The sequence below is a fragment of the Aspergillus tubingensis genome, assembly GCF_013340325.1.
Source record: "Aspergillus tubingensis WU-2223L DNA, scaffold_7, whole genome shotgun sequence".
Lineage (NCBI taxonomy): Eukaryota > Fungi > Ascomycota > Eurotiomycetes > Eurotiales > Aspergillaceae > Aspergillus > Aspergillus tubingensis.
The window spans coordinates 2,278,378-2,301,687 of NW_023336281.1; the positions used below are offsets into that span (position 1 = coordinate 2,278,378).

A 23,310-nucleotide genomic window follows, 5' to 3' on the forward strand; every position below is an offset into this window, starting at 1 on the left:
TGCTATATCGCCCATTTGCCCCCTCTGTTTTCCAAGGACACTCATGATCGTACCATGACAAGCATACCCCAGTTTGAGTGCGACTATGGCGGCTAATTCTCATCTGGGGGGCGCGGGCTTGCCTGATGTGAGCCAGGGACCCCAGATCTTGGCAGCTACATCGATCACCACGGCTTTTGCATTACTCACGGTCCTAGCCCGGATGTATGTCCGTGTGTTTTTCATCCGAAATGTTGGGCCCGATGTGAGTATAGGACAAAAAGCAGCCGGAGAATGGACACTGACCTACAATTAGGATTATGTCATGGTGTTGACAATGGCACTTGTAACCTCCCCTCCCGACGCTCTAGCAGCCTGGAATCTGACATTGACGCCCATAGTCACTCGGTGGATTTGCTGTGATAATACCAGAGGTCATATATGGTGCAGGAAGACATACGGTCTATGTGGAAAATACGGCCTCGATAGCGACACACCTGAATTTCGCCACTCAGGGTATCTATATGTGGGCAATCGGGCTCGTCAAGATCTCCATTGGGCTGTTTCTCCTCCGGTTTGCCCCGCGACGGGGCTATAAGATATTCATCTGGGTAGTAATGGGTATGTCATGAACCTAGCTGTACGCTGGATGAATGCAGGGAGATGGGAACTGCTTTGATCTGCTCGTCCTGCTCTGTCTATTCTATCGAATGCTAATGAATGTGGCAGTGGTCATGCTACTCTATACCATAATATGCTTTCTTGTTTGTCACTCCCGTCCTGTATAATGAATCACTACTAATGATGGCAGACACTCATGTTTGAGTGTAAGGATATCCGATCCATCTGGGATGAGAATGTGAAATCACAGTGTTTCACATCCTCACAGCTCCTAAAATTGAGCTACACAAATACCGGTAGGGAACTTGCTCGGATTCTTAGGACATTGCTAACGATCCCAGGTCTAAATATCCTGACAGATCTCATATTTGCCATTCTACCAGCGATAATGCTACGGTTCGTCCTTATTTTAAAACTGCACTATTTCCCCAGCTGACAGCCACAGACATTTGCAGGTTAACCGACGTGTGAAAGCCTCGTTGGTCTGCATATTGGGACTGGGGATATTGTAAGCAACCAATATATTCCCCCCTTCACCCATAACTACATCCTCTAACCAAACGTCAGTGCCTGCGCCGCAGCAATTGTTAAGCTTTCTGTCCTGCCCAACTATGGTCGCACCGGCGACCTCTTATGGGACTACTCCACCCTCACAATCTGGGTCGTGTTCGTCAACCTCCCTACTCTTATAACCACCCAGACTAACAAATCCTATGACAGCGTCGAATCCAACATGGGCATCATAGCAGGCAGCTTACCCACTCTGAAGCCCCTCTTCAAGCAATTCCTAGGCACATATGGATCCCAAACAAAAACACGGCGCTACACATACGGTAGCAAGAAGTACCGACTACAATCGTTGTCCCCATCTTACCCACAGCCATCCGTCCGCAGCAGACCACTCAGCGTTCTGGACCCGGACGATCTGGATGAAGGCGATCCCCGTGCTGCCCAGAGAAACTCCAAGTACGGAACAACAATGACCAAATACCACTACCGCGATGGCAGTCACACCAGCGAGGAATACATCCTGACCCGTCAAGAATCAGCGGGAATCGTGCTCACGACAGAGGTGGTAGTCACACATACTACAGCGGAAGAGGTAATACGAAACAACCGAGGGAAAAGGACACAGTCACCCAACGAGGAGGTATAATATTACAGTCACTTCCACTACCTACTTAAATACCATACCATCAATACTTCCCTACTAGCAAACCATATTTTACATAGACTTGCCAACAACACTCCAATCCTCCACAACCACAGGCCCCAGCCCCCCCTCAACGCCACCCCAAACGCCTCATCAATCCGTCGCGGTAACTCCCTCACAGTTCACACTCCTCACCGGCACACCCCACTTCGTACAAAACCTCGTCATCCCCAACATATGCGAATGGACTAGTGAATTTACTTCGCAAGTGTGTCAGCTTGCTAGATTTGTTTGAACGTTCATGTATTACGGCTAAATTGATCTTTGTGCCAGATCAACTATAATATAAGCCCCTTCCTCCTTGAACAAGTTTACCACCTCCATCTCTCACCTCCGCATCAGCCCCTCCATAATGTACTGCCATCGAAGTACCCTCGAGTGGCACGACAGGTGTGATCGAAATGACAGCAGCAACTCAATACTGCAACCAAGATGGCAAGGAAGACTTCGGCGATTTTGTACGCAATGAAGACGAGGAAATGGACTTGGAAGAGGTTGCCGAGCCCTGGGAAAGATATGATAAAACGAGGACCTCAGATGTCTTCTATCCCATCCGCCTTGGAGACCTGATCAATGAGAGGTACCTGGTAGAGCATAAGCTTGGAGCCGGCGGCTTCTCGACCGTCTGGATGGCCAATGACCAACAAAATAGCAGGGACGTTGCCCTCAAGATCATGTTTGCAGGAGAATCAGGTGAAAGTGAAATCCGCCTGCAGGACGAAATCATTCGGAATGTGCGTGATGCCTCCTCTCATTTTGTGACGTACCTGGAAACCTTTCTACTTCCGGGAGATGGATGTCACCATACGGTTCAAGTATTTCCTTTAATGGGCCCATGTCTTTACTGTCCGAACGTGATAAACATGTCCATGACTACTCGCATGTCCGCTGCTCTGCAATTGCTAGAGGCGTTGGAGAGTTTACACAAGGCCGGGATAGTCCACCGTGGTGAGTGACGCCGAAACGATCCTGCTCTTTTCTCTATTCGCCCACATACTGATGTTTTTTCCAACAGATTTGAATGAGAGAAATTGTATGTGGGGAATGCAACCCCTCCACCATCTACCCAGGAGTGCTAAATACAAGGCATTGGGCCGGCCATTGAAGCAAATGATACCGGTGGACGATCTCTGGAAGGAAGGGGAGCTCGTTGGACCTGCTAATATCCCCCAAAGCCTACAAACCCAAAAATTCTATTTCGGCGACTTTGGTCTGGCAAAGAAACTGAGCGATCCCGTGACTCCACGTGGCTATCCACCATTACAATATTGCTCCCCGGACCGCCTGCATAGACAAGATCCCAGTCCTGCCTGCGACATGTGGAGTTACATGATCCTCTTTTCGGAACTTTACCTTGGCAACGTGCCTTTTTCTACGTTTTTCAATGGTGGAATTATTGGTGGTTTCGTGTTGTCTTTAGGTCCTCTGCCCGAGGAGTGGAAGGGACGATATACTCATCCCGCGAGCCGTGATTCCTGGTATGATAACCAGAATCAAACTACACCCGATCCCAAATGGAATCTTGAGTCAAGAATTGCAAGTTTTCGTCACGACGCTGACCTAGTGGAGCGGAGCCATGTGCTTTCTATTATGTCTCGTGTGTTTACTTATGACCCGGCGAAACGTCTGACCGCAACTCAGCTTCTGCAGGACCCTTCGTTTAGAGCTATTATGGACAATCATGGCTGTTGATACCAGGTTCTTTATGCTTTTTACTATTGACGGGTTTGGAATGTTGATGTCTCTGCTATGTATATCTCTTCATTGATCCTTTAGAGTAAAGATAGTTTGTTACTTAGTTTGTTTATGTAAATTATCGAATACTAACTGATATAGCTGGCTGAATATATATTCAAGGGTCTAAAACAGAGTTTAGTCCCGGAGACTTCAAATATACTTGGAAGCTCATGAGGGTTTGTCATCTATTTATTCATGATGATATAAAGGACCCTTGCCTGGTGATAGTTCTATCAATATGTCACCTGCAGGCTAAGGATAACGTGTCCAACAATGAAGGCTACTCTCCTCCATCTGTATGATCTACACTCGACTTCCTAAGCGAGCTAGCTACTCCGAATTATTACCTAATTGATGAAGATCAACATAAACCACTCACTTGAGTTAGATAGCTTCACTACTACTCCGTATGTACATGCCTACCCACCCACCTACCTCGTCATGTCCGCATACTTTCAGCTATGTAGATCATCTTACATACATGGTGAATCAACCCCCATCCCAAACGAGAATCAAAGAACAGACCAAAAAGAACAAAAAGGAAATGATTAACGAATGGCACACGGTCATATAGTCGTCCCAAAGCAAGACTAACTCCAAATAGAAGACCGAATCAGGTAAAGATATGCTGGCGCAATTAGAGCTTCGCCAATCGGCGCTCGAGCACTTGATGTGCGATATAAGCCACTAATCATAGATATGTAAGTAAATGCTCGTACATCGTGTGAACGTTAAGCAAAACATTATGCGTAGAACATTTAGCAATATTATCAATAGATATTATGTTTAGTGTATATGTAAATTACGTATCCAGGGTATCGGGGTATCCAATTAACGTGGAAGCGACGTGCGGGATAATTCACTCTCGGTCTGAAGGGGATGCGGAGGTAAGAAGTCTGGCATATCAAACAACGATACGCAGTGGATAGAGGGGTTGTAGCAGAAAAACGACAGTTGACGATAGTAAAAGAATCACTCACCAGCAGCAACAACAGTGGCACGAGTAGCACCAGACTTGGCACTGCCACCACCAAGAGTCAAAAAGTATCTGAGCCAGCTCAGCTGGACCTTCTTGCAGTCGCGGTCAAAGTCGGGAATCAAAGTAGCAGCCTTCTTGAAAAGCTCCTCCTTGCCGTTGTAGGGCGGGTAGCGGATGGCGAGGAATCTTTCGATCCAGCTAGGGCTAGTGGTGATTGTGCGACGGTGCACAAAGACATCGAAACTGGCCTTACCCCGGTAAGCACCCTGACCGCTCTCGCCAACACCACCGAAGGGGAGGGTGGGGATGTGCAGGGCGGCGTCGTTGACGGCAACACCGCCGGAGCGGGTCTGTGACAGGACTGCAGCACGTTAGTATCTTAAGTTGTACGGTAAATTATACAGCTCCAGAAACATACTCTTCTCAACTTCCGCCTTGGAACCGAACGGGTAGAGGCCCAGAGGCGTGGACTGGACGCCGTTGGCGATCTGGACAGCCTGCTCGACGCTGTCAACAGGCAGGATAGGAATGAGAGGACCAAAGCTCTCTTGTGTGATCATGGAGTCTTCAGGCGAGTCGACCACAACAACGGTAGGTTCAATGAAGCGCTCCTTTTCGTCCATGCTGCCACCCATGACAATCTTGCCCTTGGTGTTGTCGATCATGCCCTTGATACGGTGGAAAGAAGCATCGTCAATGATATGGGAGAAGTCCGCAGAGCCCTTGGCACCCTGGGGGTAGAACTCCTTGTAGACCTTCTTGAACTCCTCCACGACAGCATCGACAAGCGGCCTCTCGACCAGCAGGTAGTTCTGCGACGTGCAGAGTTGACCAGCATTCATCAGCTTGGGCCAGAATAGTCTGCGCGCGACCAGTCGGGGGTCGGCATTCTTGGAGATGATGGCGGGGTTAATGCCACCCAGCTCCAGAACAATGGGGGTGAGGTTAGGAGCCGCTGCCTTAGCGATGATGCGACCGACATTAGCACTGCCGGTGAAGAAGATCTTGTCCCAGCGTTCGGCCAACAAGGCCTGAGTCTCGGGGATAGCACCCTGAACGATGGTGTAGGCGGAGGGGTCAAGAGCAGCCTCGATAATCTGCTGGATGACCACCGCACAGTTGGAGGACTTTTCACTAGGCTTGATGACAACGGTGTTACCCGCTGCGATAGCGCCAATAACTGGACCCAGCGTCAACTGGAAAGGGTAATTGAAAGCACTGACCCCATAACGGTCGCCGTTAGCCTTGTCTCAAACCCCAACCAAAACAAAATAGGGGGGGGAGGGGAGAAATTTTTGGTGAAAATCCCACAGAAATCAAAAACAAAAAGGAAAACATACCCAATAACCAAGACGCAACCCAAAGGATCCTTGCGGATCTTGGGACTGGTAAACTTATAGGTGAGGTCGATATCTTCGGCCTTCTCATCCTTGACCCATTTGGGGAGATTGCGGCAAACGAAGACAATGTCATTGAGCAGCCAGGTACTCTCAGCCATGACGGCCTCAAAGAGAGGCCGGTTCAGATCGAGACGCAAAGCCTCATGGATCTCGTCGACACGATCCTTGATGCTATTGCGTGCAGTAGATTAATTAGCTACATATTAAAGCCATGCGGGGAGCTACCCGAAAGGTAGGCAAAATAAGGTACTTTGGGACAGCAACTCACGCCCAGTAAAGCTTCCGGAGCTGGACCAGCCGGTACTCCACATCGCGAGTGGTATGCTCGTGGAAGGTCTTGCGGCAGCGAGAGACGCGTTCAGCGACCTCGTCAACAGGAGTATACTCCAAGGGAGGGATTTCAATGGCACCCATGGCGAATAAATTAAGGTGGTGGAGAGAGAGAGGGGAAGGGGTGAAGATGACAGGAGGGAGGGAATAATGGGAACAGGAGGAGAGGAACGAAGGATCAAAAAAAAGGCGGAAGTTCAGCCGAGAAGACTAGTAGATTAAGAAGGAATCCGAATGCGGAGCTCTTGTTTCTGACAAGCCCCTGATTCTTCAGAAACACGAGTGCCCTTATCTACTCCTATGAGTAATGAGTAATGGAATACGAAGGAACAACTGGAGGTGAGGATGTTCGTCAGGCCAGATAATATAATGAGCAGCAGCCCAGCATTCCGCCGACCGAGGACCGGGTGGATTGGTGATCAGCAAATTCGCCGAGCCGTTCATTTTTTTAAGGGCAGAAAAACCCCCATGCATTCTCCATCCATTCATCCATTTCCGGGCACATGCCCTCCTTTTCCCCCTCATCTGTTCCGCGGCACAACCGAGGACTTTTCCACTTGCAAGGTCTGCTTTTTACGAACGGAGAACCGTTGTTGGCCACTGCTCACATGTTACTAACTTATCCTTAATTAACAAATGACAGCTACGGGTTGAGTCATGCACGCGACCCACTTGCCTCGCAAGGGGTTCTGTTTGCGGATAGCTTAGGAGCTTATTTCCCCCTTGCTCATCACCCTCATCAACTTAATGTCAACGAACTATCACATTGTGGTATATACGATGATAAATCAAAAGCTAGCTCACGGGAACAATGGAGACAATGAACAGTATAGAAAAGAAAAAGCAAATATGCAGATCTGCAGTCAGCCACCAACTCACCCCTCCATTATCAGTGCTTAAACTGATCCTCCGTGACACCCTTGCCCATAGCCGCCGTACTGCTGATGCCGCCCGTCACCATCTTCAACATATTATCCACGTAGTTGGCACCACTCCATTTCTGGTGAGTCACCACATCCACTCCCTGCTCCATCTCCGGTTCTTGCACCAACTCGCCGTACGCCCGCATTCCCTGCTTCGCGTACGCCTTGGCGAACTGATCCGTGATGAGCGCCGTCGTGTGCAGACCCGCCAGGGTGATGAACTGCCAGCAGTATCCCAGGGCTCCCAGACGCTTGATGTACGTCTCCTGCTCATCGCGCGGCATCGCCTTCTTCCAGTTGAACGAGGGCGACAGGTTGTACGCCAGCCTAAAGTGGCAAATTAGTGTCAAAGTCTACACAGTGCAAATCAGGACCACACTTACTTCTGCTCGGGCCACACGGCGTGCACGCCGTCGGCAAACTCCTTCGCCTGAGCATAGTCGGGCAGCTTGCTCTCCATCCAGATGAGATCCGCGAAAGGTCCATATGCAATGGCGCGGTTCACCGCACACTGGGTACCTCCCTGGTACCGGTAGAAGCCCTCCCGGGTGCGAGGGGCGTCCCAGTCCCAGTAGATGTCGACTCCAGTGATGTCCTTGGCGATAGCCCGGGCTTCGCGGTTGCTCTTGCCCTTGGCCTTCGTCAGGAACTCATCAATGAGGGCCTTCTTGTTACCAGAGGAGCCCTTGTTGATGGTGTCGATGACAGCTTCGCTGAACAGCTTCAGGCCAGCCTGGGCAGTCCACTGGTCTTCAATGGCCTGCAGCTCGTTTCCGTTCTTACCAGCCTGCTCCGCAGCCACCATGAGGTCGTTGAGGGGTTGGAGGTTAGGGTTCGTCGATCCCACGACGAAGGCGTGGTCACGGTAATCGATTGTGGAGGTAATGAGAGTGGCAGCTTCGGAGTCGGTTCGAGCAATGGCAAGCAGGTCGGTGCCTGGATAAAGTCAGTTGATGCTATGCGGATTGAGCAAATCAGGATGCTACTCACCCATGATATCCGCCTGCGCACGGATAGCCACCAGACGGTTGATGTGTTCGCTGATAGGCACAAGCACCTTTCCGGCCATGTGGCCGCACTTCTTGGTACCCGGAGCCTGGTCTTCAATGTGAATACCAGCAGCACCACGCTCCACAAACAGCTTGGTCAGCTTCATCACGGCCGTCAAGCCACCATGTCCGGTATCAGCATCCGCAATGATGGGGCGCAGGTAGTCCACATTTGCCACCTTGCCACGCTGCTCCTTGGGGGTGGTGATGCGTTCCTCGCGCTGTTTCCGGTCATGGAACAGCTGAGCCAAGAACAGCTGGTTGACCTTGTTGGGGACGGTGTTCTAACTCGAGTCTTAGCAGTGATCTCACAATTACCAACATCCTCTGAGACCTACCATGGGGTAGTCGGCAAGATCGGGAGAGGGTTCATCGGTGGACGAGGCGGTGGAAGAGCTCTGCCATCCAGAGACGTAGACGGTGTCGAGGTATTTGGCCATTTGGGTGAGCATTGTGGGCTCGAGACAGCCATAGGTGAAGCTAGGTACTTTGTTCTGCGGAAGAGAGAGGTAAGCTCATGATTGACCTAACCACCATCACCACAGAGCGGGGACATGCGAACCTCGAAATTGCTCTCCAAGATCTTCCACAGCTTCTTGCTCATAGCGTTGGAAGGATACTCAATCTTCAGGGTACCACGCTTGGCCACAATCTGCTCAGCAGTAAAGGGCCGCTTGGTGTGTCTCCATCTGGAGTCCTGCCACCACTTCTGGACGGCTTGGACATCGTCCAGATACTTCCGGTCTTCTTCTTCAAAGGAAGCCATGATGATGTGTGGTATAGCCGAGGGGGGAATATAAGCAAAGATCTAGATTGATGCAAATGGATATAATATAATACAATGTATCCAACAATGTTCACATACAACCGACAAGAAAGACAAGAGAGGAGAGAGTAGAGGGAAGAGAGAGAGAAAGAGACGAAAAGGATACAGTCAAATAAAGTCAATCATCAAAAAAGAAAACCGGAATCACAAGCCAAAGGGAAACACCCAGCTACTTAAAGCATGCGCCATAATTCCCTCGATGCGTCACAAGTCATTGGGCCACCCAGCAATCAGCACAAGGTTGGTCGGTAAACGTTCGGTTCAGCGGGACAAGAAGGAAAGAAGGGCCAAGGGCCAAGGGGACAGTCAGCTTTGCCGCCCCCGGAGTATCTGATTTTCTTGCAACAAAATAAAACCGGGGGTGAGTCGAAAACAATTAGGTTGAACCAAGGGTTTCACAAGCCAAGTTTAGTGGAGGAAGGCAGTCTCAGTAGTGAGTGAGTGGGTTTGGCTGGTTCGGAAGAGAGGATCGAGACCAGACGAAGATCCTCGGTCTAAAGGGACCAAGCCGAAAACAGGTCGCCACTCTGCAGTAGTTGGAATCAATTGTATGCAATAATTAATTCTACATTTTACTATTTTATTTTCTTTCTTACGAGAATTAACTTAATATTAAATTGTTCTCATCGCAACTCCTACTACATAGCTAACAGAACACACCCTCTCCCACAAGCAGCTAAATCGCATATAATTCAAATATCATAGTAAACTACATAGCTACTTACCCCACGAAACAACCTAAAGTAACAACCTAAGTAAATGACGTTTGTCCACTCTCCAGGCATAACTGAAGTAAGCATGTGCTCCGACTCTACCCATTTACAATACCATACCACTCCCGACCCCCAACCCTCCACCCCCATAGGTCCAATATCTATGATTCTACTTCCCCACTCCCGTATCCATACCCCTCAGGCATCAATACAACACGGGGAAGAAAATCAGCCTCGGCATCCCGCCACCCAATCAGATGCCCATCTCATAGCCGATCCACGTAGTAGCTGTCTGTCCCTTCCGTATAGTCTTCTTCTTCATAGCCCTGAGGGGCCACGCAAGGTCGGGAAGTTAAGGAGATGGTGTTCCGAGTATTCTACTACTATTACTACTTTTAGTCCTTGTTATTTGTGAAAGAGTGATGGTGTATGTGGAGGATTTCGGACGATGGCCGAGAATAGTACTATTCATCGGAAGTTGGATGTTGTGAGGAGTGCGTGGGTGTGTTTCGGAGATGAGTAGCTCTTGTGTTTTTTTTGTCTACAGGGATAGTAGTTGTAATTACATACATAGTATACTTGTTATTGTAAGATGAGTGTGTGTGCAGATCTACTCCGTATACAAAGGTACACTGCTATCTACTGGGCTGAGTGGTTGGGTGGTAAGTTAGTATTCGGAGATTCTGGGGGCTGATGCATGGAGCTTTCAGCTGGGCTGGGCTGGGCTGGGTTTGGGAGTTGGGGGTTTCGGGGCTGCGTGGTCGTGTGTCAATTACTAGGACTATCTACGGTGTAAACTTGGGGGAATGGATGGATGGATAAATTGGGAGGGATGGATGTCTGGGGAAAAAGAAAATAGCAATATTGGGTTGTAGGTAGTTTAGAATGTATGTGTTTCATTCACATGTGAATTTGTCTGTGGGAGGTCATCCATCCATTCATTCATCTGACAGTCGTGACTTCTGACTCAGACTCAGACTCAGACCAGACCCTGGATTGATCTCCGATCGTTGTTAGCTGCATCTGCTTACGGGGTAAAAGGAAAACCATCATTGTCATCCAAATCCGGAAGAATGCATTAACTACTACATACTATTTCTCGTTACTACCTAATCGTTTTATCGTGGACTTTGTGGCTGGAGACGCAAACCCGAACAATGAACATCAAAAAGAACAATAACCCAAAAGACAAAAACGCCACATTCAAGAAGATTCGTCACTTCTACTCGGGATATGTCCACCTCGGAATAATAACAAGCTCCCTTCTCTCTCTTTGCATCAGCATAAATCAACTATTGAGTCAACTCAATCATAGCAGGCAATGCATCCTCTATAACCAAAAAGCCAAGATGTCCCCTCGTCCAACCGATTCTAAAGCTATAGAAACTGTGTCCGCATAACCCTTTTTCCTTTTTGTGCAGAAAGTCGACAAGTGCCACGACGGGCGAAAACAAATAGCCGCGCTAAATGCGATCATGCTCTCTCCTTTCTTTGTCATCCTCGAGTTCCAATTTAATAGTCTTGGACAGCCACCGCCTTGTTGTATGTTTCGTACGGCGTGATGGCGCCCAGGGCGCGTCGCTGATGGGCATTGAGTATTTCCAGTCCATACACGTAGCTGGCGTTGACCCATCCGAACCTAGAGAGATGACCGGGTTAGTGTTGCGTTCGCATGGTTATTACTCATCAGGGAGGGAACAACGCTTACCCTTCGCGGGGAGCCCCCTTGAAATCCACACCTTGGTTGCCGTACTCGGCATCCACTCGGTGTGGGTCAATAGGCCGGGTGACGTCGTACTTCTCGACCACCACGCCGTTGAAATCGACAAAGGCCTTGGTGATCATATACAGCCACTTGTATGCCAGACGCTCGGCTTCCTCTTGGTAGCCATAGCGCATCAAACCTGTCCATGCCAGCATCTGCTGGGGTGCCCATCCGTACGGGTAATCCCATTGCCGGTTAGGCCGATCCAGGCCAACGGCACCCCGAGATTCTTCAGTTCCCGAGACCAGGCCTCCGTAGGCCTCGAACCGCTTGAGGGACTGCACCAACTGCGATGCTTGGTGGGGTGTCGCGAGACCAGCCCACATCGCCCAATAGGTGGTGGCACTCTCGTACGAGGTGCGCTCCTGCTTGGCAGTATCGTAGTCGAAATACATTCCCTTCTCCTCATCCCAGAGGTAAGTGTCCATACGCATCTTTCTTCTGCGTGCGCGACGGTCCCAAACCGAGGATGACTCGAATTGGATATCCTGGGTCGACGCTGTCCGGAATTCCTGCGGGATCTCGAGTTTGTCCTTGAAGTAGGTGCGGATGATGCGGGCAATGTCCACCTCGTACTTGTACAGCAGTGAGTTCAGATCGACGGTAGCCAGATTGGCGCAGACTCTCTCCAAACGGTAGCTGGTGTCATGTCCCGACTCTCGCACGGCCCTGTCGTGCAGGAAGTACTCGTCGAGCTCTGGCTCCAGGATCCTCTTTTCGTTGTAGGCCTCAACAAATTCTTCAAAGCTCATGCCGTGCTTCTCGGCATACGGAGTCAGAATATGAAGGAAATGAGTCGGCTCCGTCTCCGGAGGCACTCCTTCACCTTCGGGGCGATATCTGGAAAGACCAGAAACCGGATCATATCTCGGCTCAGCCGTCCAAACGCTGTAGTACTCCTTGATTGCGGCAAGCGTCGCATTGCGAAGGAATTCCATGGCATCGGGCTCGTTCTTGATCCGTTCATACACACGCAAAGCCATGTCGGTCAAAAAAGGAGGCTGGGAACGCATGAGGTAGTACGAACGATTTGCGTTCAAAATCTTCCCGTAGTGCTTGATGCAGAAACAGAAGTTGATCACCATGCCTTTAGCCAGGTCGACTCTGTTGCTGACCAGCAGACCCAGAGACATCATATAGCTGTCCCAGTTATATAGCTCGTTGAACCTTCCTCCCGGGACCACGAAAGGAACTCCACTATACTCGGTCTTCCCCGTGGCTTCATCAACCTTCTTCTCCATGGCCAATGCCAGAAGACCGGGCTTGTCATTCAGCCTCCTGGTATACTCCGGAGTAATATTCGAGTCCAACAACTGCACATCCAGGCGCAGCTCGGGATGCGCTTCCGCAATACCCTTGTAGTACTCAAGCTGCTCCGGGGCTCCCGGAGGGACGTAGACCCGGGGTCGTGGGTCGTCCGTCCAATCCTTGGGATCGCGACCAGCTTCAGCAATGTTATGTCCATCAATACGCCGTGTCAGGGCGTTCCAGAAGGAATTCTTGATGAGACGAGAGAGCCGTGCGACAGGGTTCTCACTGAGACGGGCTTCATCGAGCACAATATGTTTCCGACCGTAGTCCTGGGCGATTGTGAGCTCCTGAAGGAGGTTGGAAAGCATGTATGTTCCTCGCAAGTCGAATCGGTTGTATCCCGAAGATGCAGCGGTTCCCACGGAGAATACCTGCAAGACAGTGCATTAGTGACTCGAAGTGGCCGTAATTTTTTGACATCCGACCACACATACCTTGGGGCCCACATCTTCTATCGTTATCTGCATGTTCCGATCTGTGTCTTCCCGCTCCAACAGACTGTGGAGCGTTGTGTCAACGTCAATGAGGAATTTGCGGGGAACGGCCGGCGTCTCATCTGTATACCCCGCGGGTTAGCCCACAATCCCTGGATAATTCGGAGAATTGATCTTTCGTTCTTTTATACGTACCATGACTCGCTCTTCTTGCGGGGAATTGGCCTCCGAGAAATTCTTGAATGTCATCCCGATTGAAAGATTTAAGAGTCTGTTCACAGGCGTGGGGTCAGCACAGCTATTTCTCAGCTTATCTTAGGGGAGCGGTAGAATCCGGACGTACCGAAGAGAATGCCCGCTTACGGTCTCTCATGCGAGCAATGTTATCCTCATCGCCATAGTAGACGTCGGGATCGGAGAATGGATCGAGAGACGTGTTGCGTCGATGCTGAGCACTTGGCGAGCTCATCGTCGGGAGATTGTGGGATGGTAGATAGAAGAGACGTTCGATGACAGGCCCGACAAACGAAAGGCTAGAGCGAAAACGGGGGATCCGAGCAGGGGTGGATGGATGGTTGGGTTAAGGGGTGACACTGCGACACCAATTATTGAAGACGCTAGGCCCGTTCGTGGCGCTGTAACTCTTCTTGGACTCGAGACAGTACCCAAGAAAAAAAACTGAGGTTATGCTCTTCGTACCTCAGACAATCTCGCTAAAGCTGGGTAGGATGGTAGGACAAACAGTAGGGTATTGGGTAAGTAAGAGGATTGAGAGACAATGCAAGTACACGACAAAGGGAGTTTTTTTGTGTAAGATGGATTGGCCACCAGCGGCGGTTCAGCTCCCGTGCGATTTGGGGGGGTACGTCACAACACCCGGTCTTCGGTTTGGCTGGTTCCTTTGAAGGTTTTTGTTTGTGTGCAATTCGGCGGTGTGTAACTCTCAATATATACTGGTTGAGATTGAAAACTTAAGAAAGAAAAAAAAAAGGAGAAGTAGTCTCAGACTGTTGAATTTGTACTCTTCGCTAACAGGGGGAATTTTGATTATCTATTATGATTATAATTGTTATTTCTTGCCCGGATTGAGCGGCAGCACCCAACAGCATCCCATCGATGTAGAGAATGAAGTTCCCTTGGAGACTATGACGCCACGGGCCCGATGATGTCGCCGCTCCACTCAATAATTCCCCCCCTTCGGTATTTCCCTCGGCTGCCTCCGCCCTACTTGTGCTGCATTGAATGGACTCTGGAGATAAGTTGTTGGACAATTTAGGCCAAAAAAAAAAAAAAGAATAAGGAGAAAATGTGAAGAAAAAGGAGTAATCCAGAATAAAAAAAGCAATTACTACCAGATAACGAGTGGTCACGAGGACCAAACCAATAAAGCAAAAATGAAGGAGGTCTGTGGGTCTCCGCGGCATCTGTTGGTCGAGCTCTTGACGTGGCACTCGATAGATATATCTCTAGTTTGGAGCACACAGCAACAATGAAAGTGGGATGATCTTTCAGTCTATGTACATTCTAGATCTTCTTCGGTGTGGGACAGCCTGTACACACCCAAGACTCATTAACCTTTCACCTCCCCTGGCAAAGCAAGAAAGCCTGAAGAGAGTCGCCCAAACCCAAAAGACAAAGTTTTCCTGCTATCTGGTATGGGCTTTCTTCATCTTCATGTATCTGCTGTCCGTCGGATCCATACTGCGGATGCGTGGCAGGGAGATACTTGGTCGAGTTTCAACTTTATCATCCTCCACAAGGCGGTTGTTGGGGATGAGGATCGCGCGGTCGAGCTGATATGGCAGTCCACGGTGCCGTCCACGAATCATCATGGCACAGATGACTATCTTACTGAAGATATCGAACTGAGCGCTGAAGGAGGTGGAGGCGGTCGGGTATCCTAGACTTAGGCCGACGTTTCCGCTGTGCATACGTTAGGTACAACTACGCGCAGTAACCATGGCGTGGCTATACTCACTAGGCTGAGACGACTTCGAAAAATATCGCGAACACGGAGAAGGCCTGTCGTCCAGGTCAGAACGATGCTTCCAACGGTCAAGGAGGGTCACAAACCGGCTTCGTGGGGTCCATTATTTTCGCCGACTCTGCAATGCAGATGCACATGATTCCAAGGAAAATATACCACAAATCGAAGCTGAGTTGGTTTCGCATGTGCATTAAGACGTATTTCTTGCCGTCACCTTCGTCCATATCGGTTTCTGATGAGAATACCCCGATTGACTTTTCTTCATAGATGTTGGAGGCTCGTACACTGATAGCGATAGGGAATACCGAAATGTACATCATGACGAGTAAGCTGAATTGAACTGCCGGGTTCACGTCGGCAAGATTGAACGACGCTGTCCCTGTGTGCCGTGAAGATGCTGACTGAAAGATAGCTGCCGCCACACGAGGTCCCCCAGGTAGATCATTTACCGCAGGGTTGTCGAGATCAAGGACCAGGATTAAAAGAACATCAACAAAATTCAATACAAAGATTATCCCAATAGGATCCATGTTGGCTTGCTGCGAAAGAGGAGCAAGTAGCACCGACGAGGGTACTTCAACAAGAACTCCAGGGGCTCCTTAAGAGAAGAGCTCTCAGGGATACACTTAGACATGCCCCAGATGAGAAGCCGGAGGCAGCAAGGATATAAAGTGTTTCCAGCGTAAGCGAGAAAACTCATGATTAGCATAGGGAACACGGCATCATTGAATGATATCATGGAATCCGGAGTAAGTGTAAGTCCCAGGTTGCTAGTCATCGTCTGAGCCGAATAAATCCCCCTATAAATATTAGACTGCCTGTAAGATTCATATATACCAGGACTTACCACCAGACTGCATTTTGACCGCATTCGTCGAGGTAGTCCCTATACTTGCGATTCGAATGCAAGATCCAAGGGACAAGACACACCACACCAATCACATGAAGCCCAACAAAATAACCTTTTGATGATAGATGAGCCTGCTGAACGCAGAAGAGGGAACGAAGCTGTATATACGCACCGATCACAATTTTGAGGAGTAGCTTCAGGCTCCGGTACTCGATGCCACCAAGTCGCTCTCGGTCTGCAGCAGTCAGGTTGTGGAATTGCGAGTTCCTTCCAAGTGTTGCTTGTACGGAGAGCTCCGGCAGGTTTGCGTCTTTGGAGAGAGATATGGCCGGCCGCAGAGATGGCTCTCGGGCTCTGCTAGGTTGTTTCCCGATCACGAACAAAGACGATGCTACCCGCTCGAATGGTAAGCCACCGGTAGCGCTTCTACCATTCTCAGACAGGTCATCCGTATTTTCAGAGTTTCTCCGCTCAGTTTCGGCGTCCTCATCTTCCTCTTCGATGACTACCCGGTGTCAGACTGAGTGATTGCAACAGAGCTTGTAGTTAGGCTTACCGTCCTCACCCGGTCCTCGTTGGACTTCTGCTATCGGCACCCCTATTTCCTATAAGCTATTGCCTGGCCGTCAACGCGCCATGAAATTTAAGGTACCTCTGTCACGCTCTTGTGGTGAAGGGATGTAGAGCGCCTTGGTAGTGTCCGCAAAGGAGATACTCCGCGATAAACCAGCTGGCTGTGGATCTGAGCTGTCGTTTTCAGGTCGTACTCTTCCAGTGCTTCTAGGCCTATATGGCGATTAGAAATGCGATTCATAGCGACATCAAGTATCGGGCCACGTTCTCACCTATCGGGTACCACATGACCAATTTTCGAGCCAACAAAGCGCTGGCCATCGTCGACATCCTTCTCTGTTGAGTCGCCTGGTACGTTTTCTGACGTAGTAGGCTCACTCTGCCTTCGAGGATGCGCTTCAGGGTCATAGCGAGCGGAATCATAGTTCGATGGGTTACTCTTTCGATCAAGGACACCAGGTGCTGTTGAAGTTTATCGCATCAGCGAGAGTAAACATCGAGCAACCTAGCACTAGCTCGTGAAAGTACCTACCGATTTCTTTGAGGCGTTTCTCGAACCATAGCAAGCGGACAACCACCACCAGAATATTGATAAATCCGAGGTTCGAGACGATTGGAACAAAGTAGACGAAGAGTTGCTGGTAGAGCTTCAAGTCCTTAACGTCGACTCTAAAAATAATATCCACGTCAGACTATGCTCCTATGAGTCGACGGTAAGTAGCACGAATAAAGAAAAGATCGACTAACGTGTTAAGCCCTGACTCGGTCGAAGAGCTTACACCGAAGAAGTATGCATCGATGGCGCGGAGATTGCCGTAGGGGTAAAGAACGACCAATCCCAAAAGACCCAGAAAAAGAATGTATGCATCTGTGCAGATAGATGAGCTATTTGTGCCACCAGTATTGCAATGATAGTCAACGCACAATGTAGAGTGATAAAATTAGCCTGCAGCTTCCACATACTGCGTCGCGGCAGGTATGCTCATAGATCGGGAACAAAACGATTCCGGCGCGGTAAGGGACAAGCCAATCACGAATACCAACACGCAATGACTGAAGAGACGAAACTAGAAAAGATTAGTTTACCCAAATTCTACAGCAATCTCAGACTCTTTACCGGGATTAGGATCTTGGGAGAGCCCGCTGTGAGATCTTTATTCTGTGCCAATAGAGCCCCGCGCTGATAGAGTGAGCGATTTGTCCGGACCAATACCGTTCCAGAAAATCACGACCCCACGCGATCGGTCACCAGAGCTTAGATGGAGGCTGTATAGATGCACCTTTGCGATATAGGAGGGAATTTTCTTAGCCAACGGTTCTAGTGCACACTAGAAATGGTGGCTGACGGCGAGCGAAGATCGCCGCAGCAACCTTCGGCGTGGAAAATGCAGAACACCAGGTTGCTTTTTTCGATGTGCGCTGACTGGAGTAGACGATCCCTGGAGATGATATTGAGATTGTCAGAAGGCAAGGTAGGCAAACGCCAACCATTCGCAAATACTAGTGGAAGGTTTGTTGAGGGAGTGAATCCCTTCAGCCATGTTCCTCCCAATGATGAGAGTTAACCGCTCAGCATGACATCCTCCTTTGTCATATGCCAACCATGGGATGATGTCAAGCTCGTTGTTCAGCCTCCAGTCGTATTGCCTTCTTCATGGTAGGGGAGACAAGATGGGTGGCTTGGACTAAGTTTTGAACATTATAATTTGCATGACTTGGGCACGGACTGCCAGGTCTACCACGGATCATAAAGTTTAAAATGAAACAATCCATTAGTTGGGTTGGACCTTCTGTATGTAGGCTTAGATCAACTCTGCATTGCATACGCATACATGAATTACCCCGAACATCCGTTCCATCTTGCTTACAGCTTACAGTTCAGAGCTTCGCTGCGATTACGCTACCGCCGTCCAGAGTGATAGTCGCTCCATTCACATACGAGCCGGCGCGGCTGCTCAAGAACAAGCACGCACCTGCAACATCCTCCGGGGTACCAATACGACCCAAAGGAATACTTGCCTCGATGGTCTCTCGATGCGCTTCCAAGGTGGCAGCCATCATCTTGCTCTCGAATGGGCCACAGGCCAAGGAGTTTGATCTGCGGGTAGTGTCGGGTCAGCCCAAGCGCCGTCGATAAGCGATCATATGGGAGTTACACATACGTGATGTTCCGTCTACCAAGGTGGTGTGCCAAAACACGACTCAAATGGTGTAATCCAGCTTTACTGGCACTGTAGGCAAAGGTTTCCAGAGCCGGAACCCTTATACCATCAACGCTACCGATGTTGATGATGCGAGCCGGGTCGCCAGATGAGCCGGCTTTCTCCAGTAGAGGGGTGAGAAGCTTGGTAAGGTCGAACACACGATGAAGATTGAGGGTGAGAACTCGTGTCCAGGCAGACGAAGGGTATTCGTCGTACGGGGCACCCCAGTTGGAACCCGAGTTGTTGACAAGAACATGCAGCTCTGGGAATGTGTTAAGCTAGAGCACTTGGCACTCCCTCTCCCCTAAGGAGCAGCACTCTAGGGGCTAGACTTACTACTCTCACGCTTAGCAATCTCTTCGGCCAATCTCTTGACTTCCTCTTCTTTATAGAAATCGGCAGGGATAGCATAGGCCTTGCCCGTGCCAAGTGCATTGAGCTCGTTTACAGCTTTATCGCAAGACTTGGCGTCTCGCGACGAGATATAGACAGTGGCGCCATTCTTTACGAAGCCTTCTGAGATCATCCGACCGATTCCTTTGGCGCCACCAGTGACCAGCACGACTTTGCCCTAATCGCATGGTTAGATCTTCAGCTCAGCTGTATAGGCCGAGGCCTCTACTCTGCATCTCCGCAGTACGCACCTTGACGTCGAACAACTTTTGAACGTCCATGATGATGGTTTGTGTGGTAAATATCGTACTGAAAGCCAGAGAAGATCAAAGAAGTTAGTTTAATAAATGGATGATCGTTTGCAAGAAACTCAGTCAGCCGCACGTGTGAGGTCTGGACAGAGACGCTGATCTACCCCTTATAGATGTTACCTTTACCGCCTGGGGGTCCGCCCGGGGATAATGGGGATACCCGAACAACCGGGGATCATTCTACAGTGTCACAAAAGATACCGAGGCAGGGCGGAACGGAAGAACAATGTTGCAGTGCTTCTGGAGTGATTAGTAGTGGCTTGCATAGCATGTCAGTGGCAATGGCCAGCACGGGTTTGATCAATACAGAGTACAGTAATCATAAAGCTGGTAGAGACACCTGAGGCAGCTCTCATCATTGCCGGTATCCTTATCTCCTTTCGATGGTCGTTCAATGTACCCGAAGAGCGACCAAGGGACCTGATGCCTTAGGCATCAGCACCGAAGGGCCGATCGGGTGATCCAGAAAAAGTCACGACAGGCTTTGGCGGGGCTGAGCTTCATCCCACTCGTGCATGTCCAGCATTGAACTTCCTACTCTGCCAAGATACCCTTGATTTTATTTTGCATAGCTGCCCTTCGCGTTCATCCAACATTTTAATTCTCGACATTCTTCTAGAGTCATTCATAGAGTTTCAGTTGGACCAGCACATCCCGTTTCCCAGGATGGAGGAGCTACAAGCTAAACACCGCAAGGAACAAAAAGATCTCCAGGCTCGAATCACCCAGAAGAAGAAGTCCGCCACGAAGAAGACTCGCAAAGGAGTTAACGATGATTGCGAGAGGCTCCAAAGAGAGCTCTCTGAGCGGCAACAAGCTGAGATCGCGCAACTAAACGGCGAATCAGACCAGCCTGTGGATGGCATCGAAGACCTCAGTCTGAACGAATCCAGCGAAGGGAACCGAAACGCTGATGAGGCTGGTGACTCGCCCGATCAGCAAAATGCAGATACCCCGTCGGAGACAACGACATCATCGCCTCAAAGCTCTACCCCCGCTACCCCGCAGCCCTCCGGTCCTCGTCCCAAGAAGCCCAATCGTCAGAAGGCCCGTTTAGCACGTCGTGCCGCGGAACAAGCAGCGCAATCGGCAATTGCCGCGGAGGAGGCCGCAAACCAGACGGATCATCGTGGAAATGAGAAAGAGGTCATGGAGGGCGTGTTCAAGCGCTTACAGTTGAAGGAGGTTGACATAAACCCGGATGGACACTGTCTGTTCTCTGCCATCGCATGCCAATTGGACGAGCAAGGCATCGGTCTGAAACCTGACCCGAAGAGGATGATCCTTCAGCCTCCAACTCAGTCTCGTATTGATACCGTGGCTTCGCCTAAGCATGACGGGTATCGGGCGGTTAGAGCTGTGGCGGCAGACTTCATCAGCGACCACCAGGACGACTTTGCGCCATTCATGGAGGAGCCTTTGGACCAATATACTAGGAAAGTCAAACTGACGGCCGAATGGGGCGGACAACTTGAATTGCAAGCGATCGCCAGGGCATATGGGGTCGAGATCAATGTCATCCAAGGAGATGGGAGAATCGAAAAGATCGAACCAGGCGATGTCGAAGAGCCAGGCGACGAAGAGGGAAGCAAGCGGGTCATCTGGTTGGCTTACTACAGACACACATACGGACTCGGGGAGCATTACAACGCACTCTCCAAACATACATAGAGAAGCGTATAAAACAAACAACGTCAATCAAAGATTAGGCTATTGACCAATCAAGGCAGTGACTCCCATCCCGGCGATACTCTATCTACCGCGGATATGGCCTTACCGGCGGCGCCAGATCGATACTCGGTCTTGAACCTCCCCATTGGCATCCTTGCCCACCTCATGTGTTCGGGCAGGCTGCCAATAAGCCACACGTTCCAGTCCTCGCTCGCTTGTCTCACGGAGAGGGTCTCCTCTGCATCGACCCTGGGCGTCATAAGAGACCTGCTCTCCCGGGTGGCTGAGATGCTCCATGTAAGCCTCCGAGGAAAGACCAAACGGAGGGCCCGGGAGCGATGGGTCCTTGTGCCTTGGGTATTCCAAGCAGATCAAGTTCCCATGTGGCGAAGGGGCTAATAGCTGAGTATGCCGGAGCGCCCAGTCAGGTCGCATGGACGGGCTCAACGCGCAAAAGAACTACACTCGAAATCAGTAATCGTTCATCTAGAGAACCACCCGTAGACCGTTGCCTTCTCTGGCGACATTATAAAACTCACCGTATAATCATAAATCAAATCAAAGGAATTCAACCCCAGTCCCAACCCCTCCAACCAATCATCCTTGAAGAAATCTCCCTGCACGAACACCACCTTTCCCCTACCAACCTCCTCATCTCTAACGGGATACTTAGCACTAGTAGTACTTTCCTTCTCCTCCCGCCTACACGCCTCAACCGCCGCAGCACTATACTCCAACCCATACGCATCATACCCGAAACTCGCCAACAGAAGCACATCCACTCCCCTCCCACAGCCCGGGACTAGCGCTTTCTTGCGGTACTTCTTCCCCTGCGCGTCCGTGGCGATGGCATTGCCAATTGTACCTTGACGCTGCGTCAGGGTATCTTCTAAAGCTGGATTCGGGGCGCCCTTGTCCCAGGGAGGAGTGGGGTTCGCGTTCCAGACTTCGGCCCAGCCGTCGACGTATTTCTCGCCGGGGTATTTGGCGAGCGTGTTGTGGACGGATTGTTGGGCTGCTGTGAGGGTGGGTTGGTCGGTCATGGTGGATTGATGATGGGTGCTAGGTATGTAGATAGGTATTGGTAGGTACTTTGGATGTACGGGGTAAGTAGGTGGTGAGTTATGTTGTCATTCTGGTTGGGTTCGTATTCTGGAACTGTCTATGAGGTTGGTTGGCTCTGGCTCGGACGTGGGGCAAGTGAGTGAGCCGGCGGGTCGTGCTGGAGTGTATCCACTGGGCTGGAGAGAGGGGTTTGTCGTCCATAGATAGCTGTTGCTTGGGGATAGACTTGGATGTAGCAGATGTACTGTCAATATGGATAGCTACGTTCATTGTACTGTTCAGTCTGCTTGAGTGACATCGTTGCTGCTTGGGGGTTTCCCGAAAGAGGGGGTTTTCCTAGGTCTCATAGTAATGGTACCCTTTGACATGCCTAGTTTGTCATCAGGAAAGACCGTCCATAGAGCGATAGTCGGAGCAACGTGAATCTGAAGGAAGCAATCGATATCTGACTGCAAGAGAGGATATTGCGAAAGTATTGCGCTGGAATAGTGTTACGGGTGCTTTTCTTCTCCCCGACATGACGATCAATACCATATAGAGGAACCCGAGAGCCCTTATCAACGAGCAATCTAGCTCCATCACATCATTGATGTCAATTATCGTTTAGTTACGGTTATACTCTCGAGCCTCAAAGACTGAGCACCTGTGATATTGTGTACTATGTGCATTCGGCTGTTTATACTGTTTCCCTTCCTGTTCCTCATGCTATGAGTCCCCACTACCGAGCGGGACATTTAACGTCCGGCTATCTAGCGAGGCTTGACCTCGGCAAAGCACCAATTAGTGCCAAATCAGGGGCGGAAATGACCGCCATCGGATGGGACGGCACCAGTTGGTTGGTCTCTGACTGGCTGGCCCTGAATTTGGCTTTGCCCCCTAGAGTATGGAGGGAGGGTTAGATGCTGCTTGATTCATGGGCTTAGCACACTGACCGAGTACCTGGTCAGTAATTATGGAGTAATTATGGAGTAAACTA

At 50.1% G+C, this 23,310-nt stretch overlaps 9 protein-coding genes across 9 annotated transcripts; 3 read left to right on the top strand and 6 right to left on the bottom strand.

Annotated features, from left to right (window-relative positions):
• Nucleotides 1-85: 85 nt before the first annotated feature.
• AtWU_05727 (integral membrane family protein) lies at nt 86-1,756 on the top strand (the record flags this gene model as incomplete). Its single annotated transcript, XM_035500837.1, has 9 exons — nt 86-244; nt 296-325; nt 381-600; nt 709-743; nt 791-896; nt 942-996; nt 1,046-1,108; nt 1,168-1,266; nt 1,321-1,756. The coding sequence occupies 9 exons, from the start codon at nt 86-88 to the stop codon at nt 1,754-1,756; spliced, it is 1,203 nt and encodes a 400-aa protein (XP_035356730.1).
• A 458-nt stretch (nt 1,757-2,214) lies between these two features.
• Nucleotides 2,215-3,505, top strand: AtWU_05728 (kinase domain-containing protein; the record flags this gene model as incomplete). Its single annotated transcript, XM_035500838.1, has 2 exons — nt 2,215-2,761; nt 2,829-3,505. 2 exons carry the CDS (start codon nt 2,215-2,217, stop codon nt 3,503-3,505), a joined length of 1,224 nt encoding a protein of 407 aa, XP_035356731.1.
• Nucleotides 3,506-4,522: 1,017 nt separating this feature from the next.
• Nucleotides 4,523-6,343, bottom strand: AtWU_05729 (hexadecenal dehydrogenase; the record flags this gene model as incomplete). The annotated part of the gene is made up of 4 exons (XM_035500839.1): nt 4,523-4,890; nt 4,948-5,747; nt 5,870-6,100; nt 6,198-6,343. 4 exons carry the CDS (start codon nt 6,341-6,343, stop codon nt 4,523-4,525), a joined length of 1,545 nt encoding a protein of 514 aa, XP_035356732.1.
• An 805-nt stretch (nt 6,344-7,148) lies between these two features.
• Nucleotides 7,149-8,997, bottom strand: AtWU_05730 (isocitrate lyase 1; the record flags this gene model as incomplete). The annotated part of the gene is made up of 5 exons (XM_035500840.1): nt 7,149-7,509; nt 7,566-8,118; nt 8,173-8,515; nt 8,570-8,725; nt 8,794-8,997. The coding sequence occupies 5 exons, from the start codon at nt 8,995-8,997 to the stop codon at nt 7,149-7,151; spliced, it is 1,617 nt and encodes a 538-aa protein (XP_035356733.1).
• A 2,285-nt stretch (nt 8,998-11,282) lies between these two features.
• Nucleotides 11,283-13,749, bottom strand: AtWU_05731 (alpha,alpha-trehalase; the record flags this gene model as incomplete). The annotated part of the gene is made up of 5 exons (XM_035500841.1): nt 11,283-11,409; nt 11,479-13,217; nt 13,281-13,402; nt 13,476-13,551; nt 13,624-13,749. 5 exons carry the CDS (start codon nt 13,747-13,749, stop codon nt 11,283-11,285), a joined length of 2,190 nt encoding a protein of 729 aa, XP_035356734.1.
• A 1,177-nt stretch (nt 13,750-14,926) lies between these two features.
• AtWU_05732 (putative potassium uptake transporter) lies at nt 14,927-17,651 on the bottom strand (the record flags this gene model as incomplete). The annotated part of the gene is made up of 12 exons (XM_035500842.1): nt 14,927-15,203; nt 15,259-15,302; nt 15,354-15,646; nt 15,835-16,067; nt 16,115-16,229; nt 16,290-16,622; nt 16,674-16,715; nt 16,770-16,903; nt 16,963-17,152; nt 17,223-17,359; nt 17,438-17,558; nt 17,615-17,651. The coding sequence occupies 12 exons, from the start codon at nt 17,649-17,651 to the stop codon at nt 14,927-14,929; spliced, it is 1,956 nt and encodes a 651-aa protein (XP_035356735.1).
• A 917-nt stretch (nt 17,652-18,568) lies between these two features.
• AtWU_05733 (short chain dehydrogenase/reductase family) lies at nt 18,569-19,568 on the bottom strand (the record flags this gene model as incomplete). The annotated part of the gene is made up of 4 exons (XM_035500843.1): nt 18,569-18,788; nt 18,853-19,156; nt 19,231-19,465; nt 19,539-19,568. 4 exons carry the CDS (start codon nt 19,566-19,568, stop codon nt 18,569-18,571), a joined length of 789 nt encoding a protein of 262 aa, XP_035356736.1.
• A 696-nt stretch (nt 19,569-20,264) lies between these two features.
• Nucleotides 20,265-21,269, top strand: AtWU_05734 (deubiquitinase OTU2; the record flags this gene model as incomplete). The annotated part of the gene is made up of 1 exon (XM_035500844.1): nt 20,265-21,269. The coding sequence occupies one exon, from the start codon at nt 20,265-20,267 to the stop codon at nt 21,267-21,269; it is 1,005 nt and encodes a 334-aa protein (XP_035356737.1).
• A 102-nt stretch (nt 21,270-21,371) lies between these two features.
• AtWU_05735 (putative thiol methyltransferase) lies at nt 21,372-22,312 on the bottom strand (the record flags this gene model as incomplete). The annotated part of the gene is made up of 2 exons (XM_035500845.1): nt 21,372-21,728; nt 21,809-22,312. 2 exons carry the CDS (start codon nt 22,310-22,312, stop codon nt 21,372-21,374), a joined length of 861 nt encoding a protein of 286 aa, XP_035356738.1.
• Nucleotides 22,313-23,310: the final 998 nt, after the last annotated feature.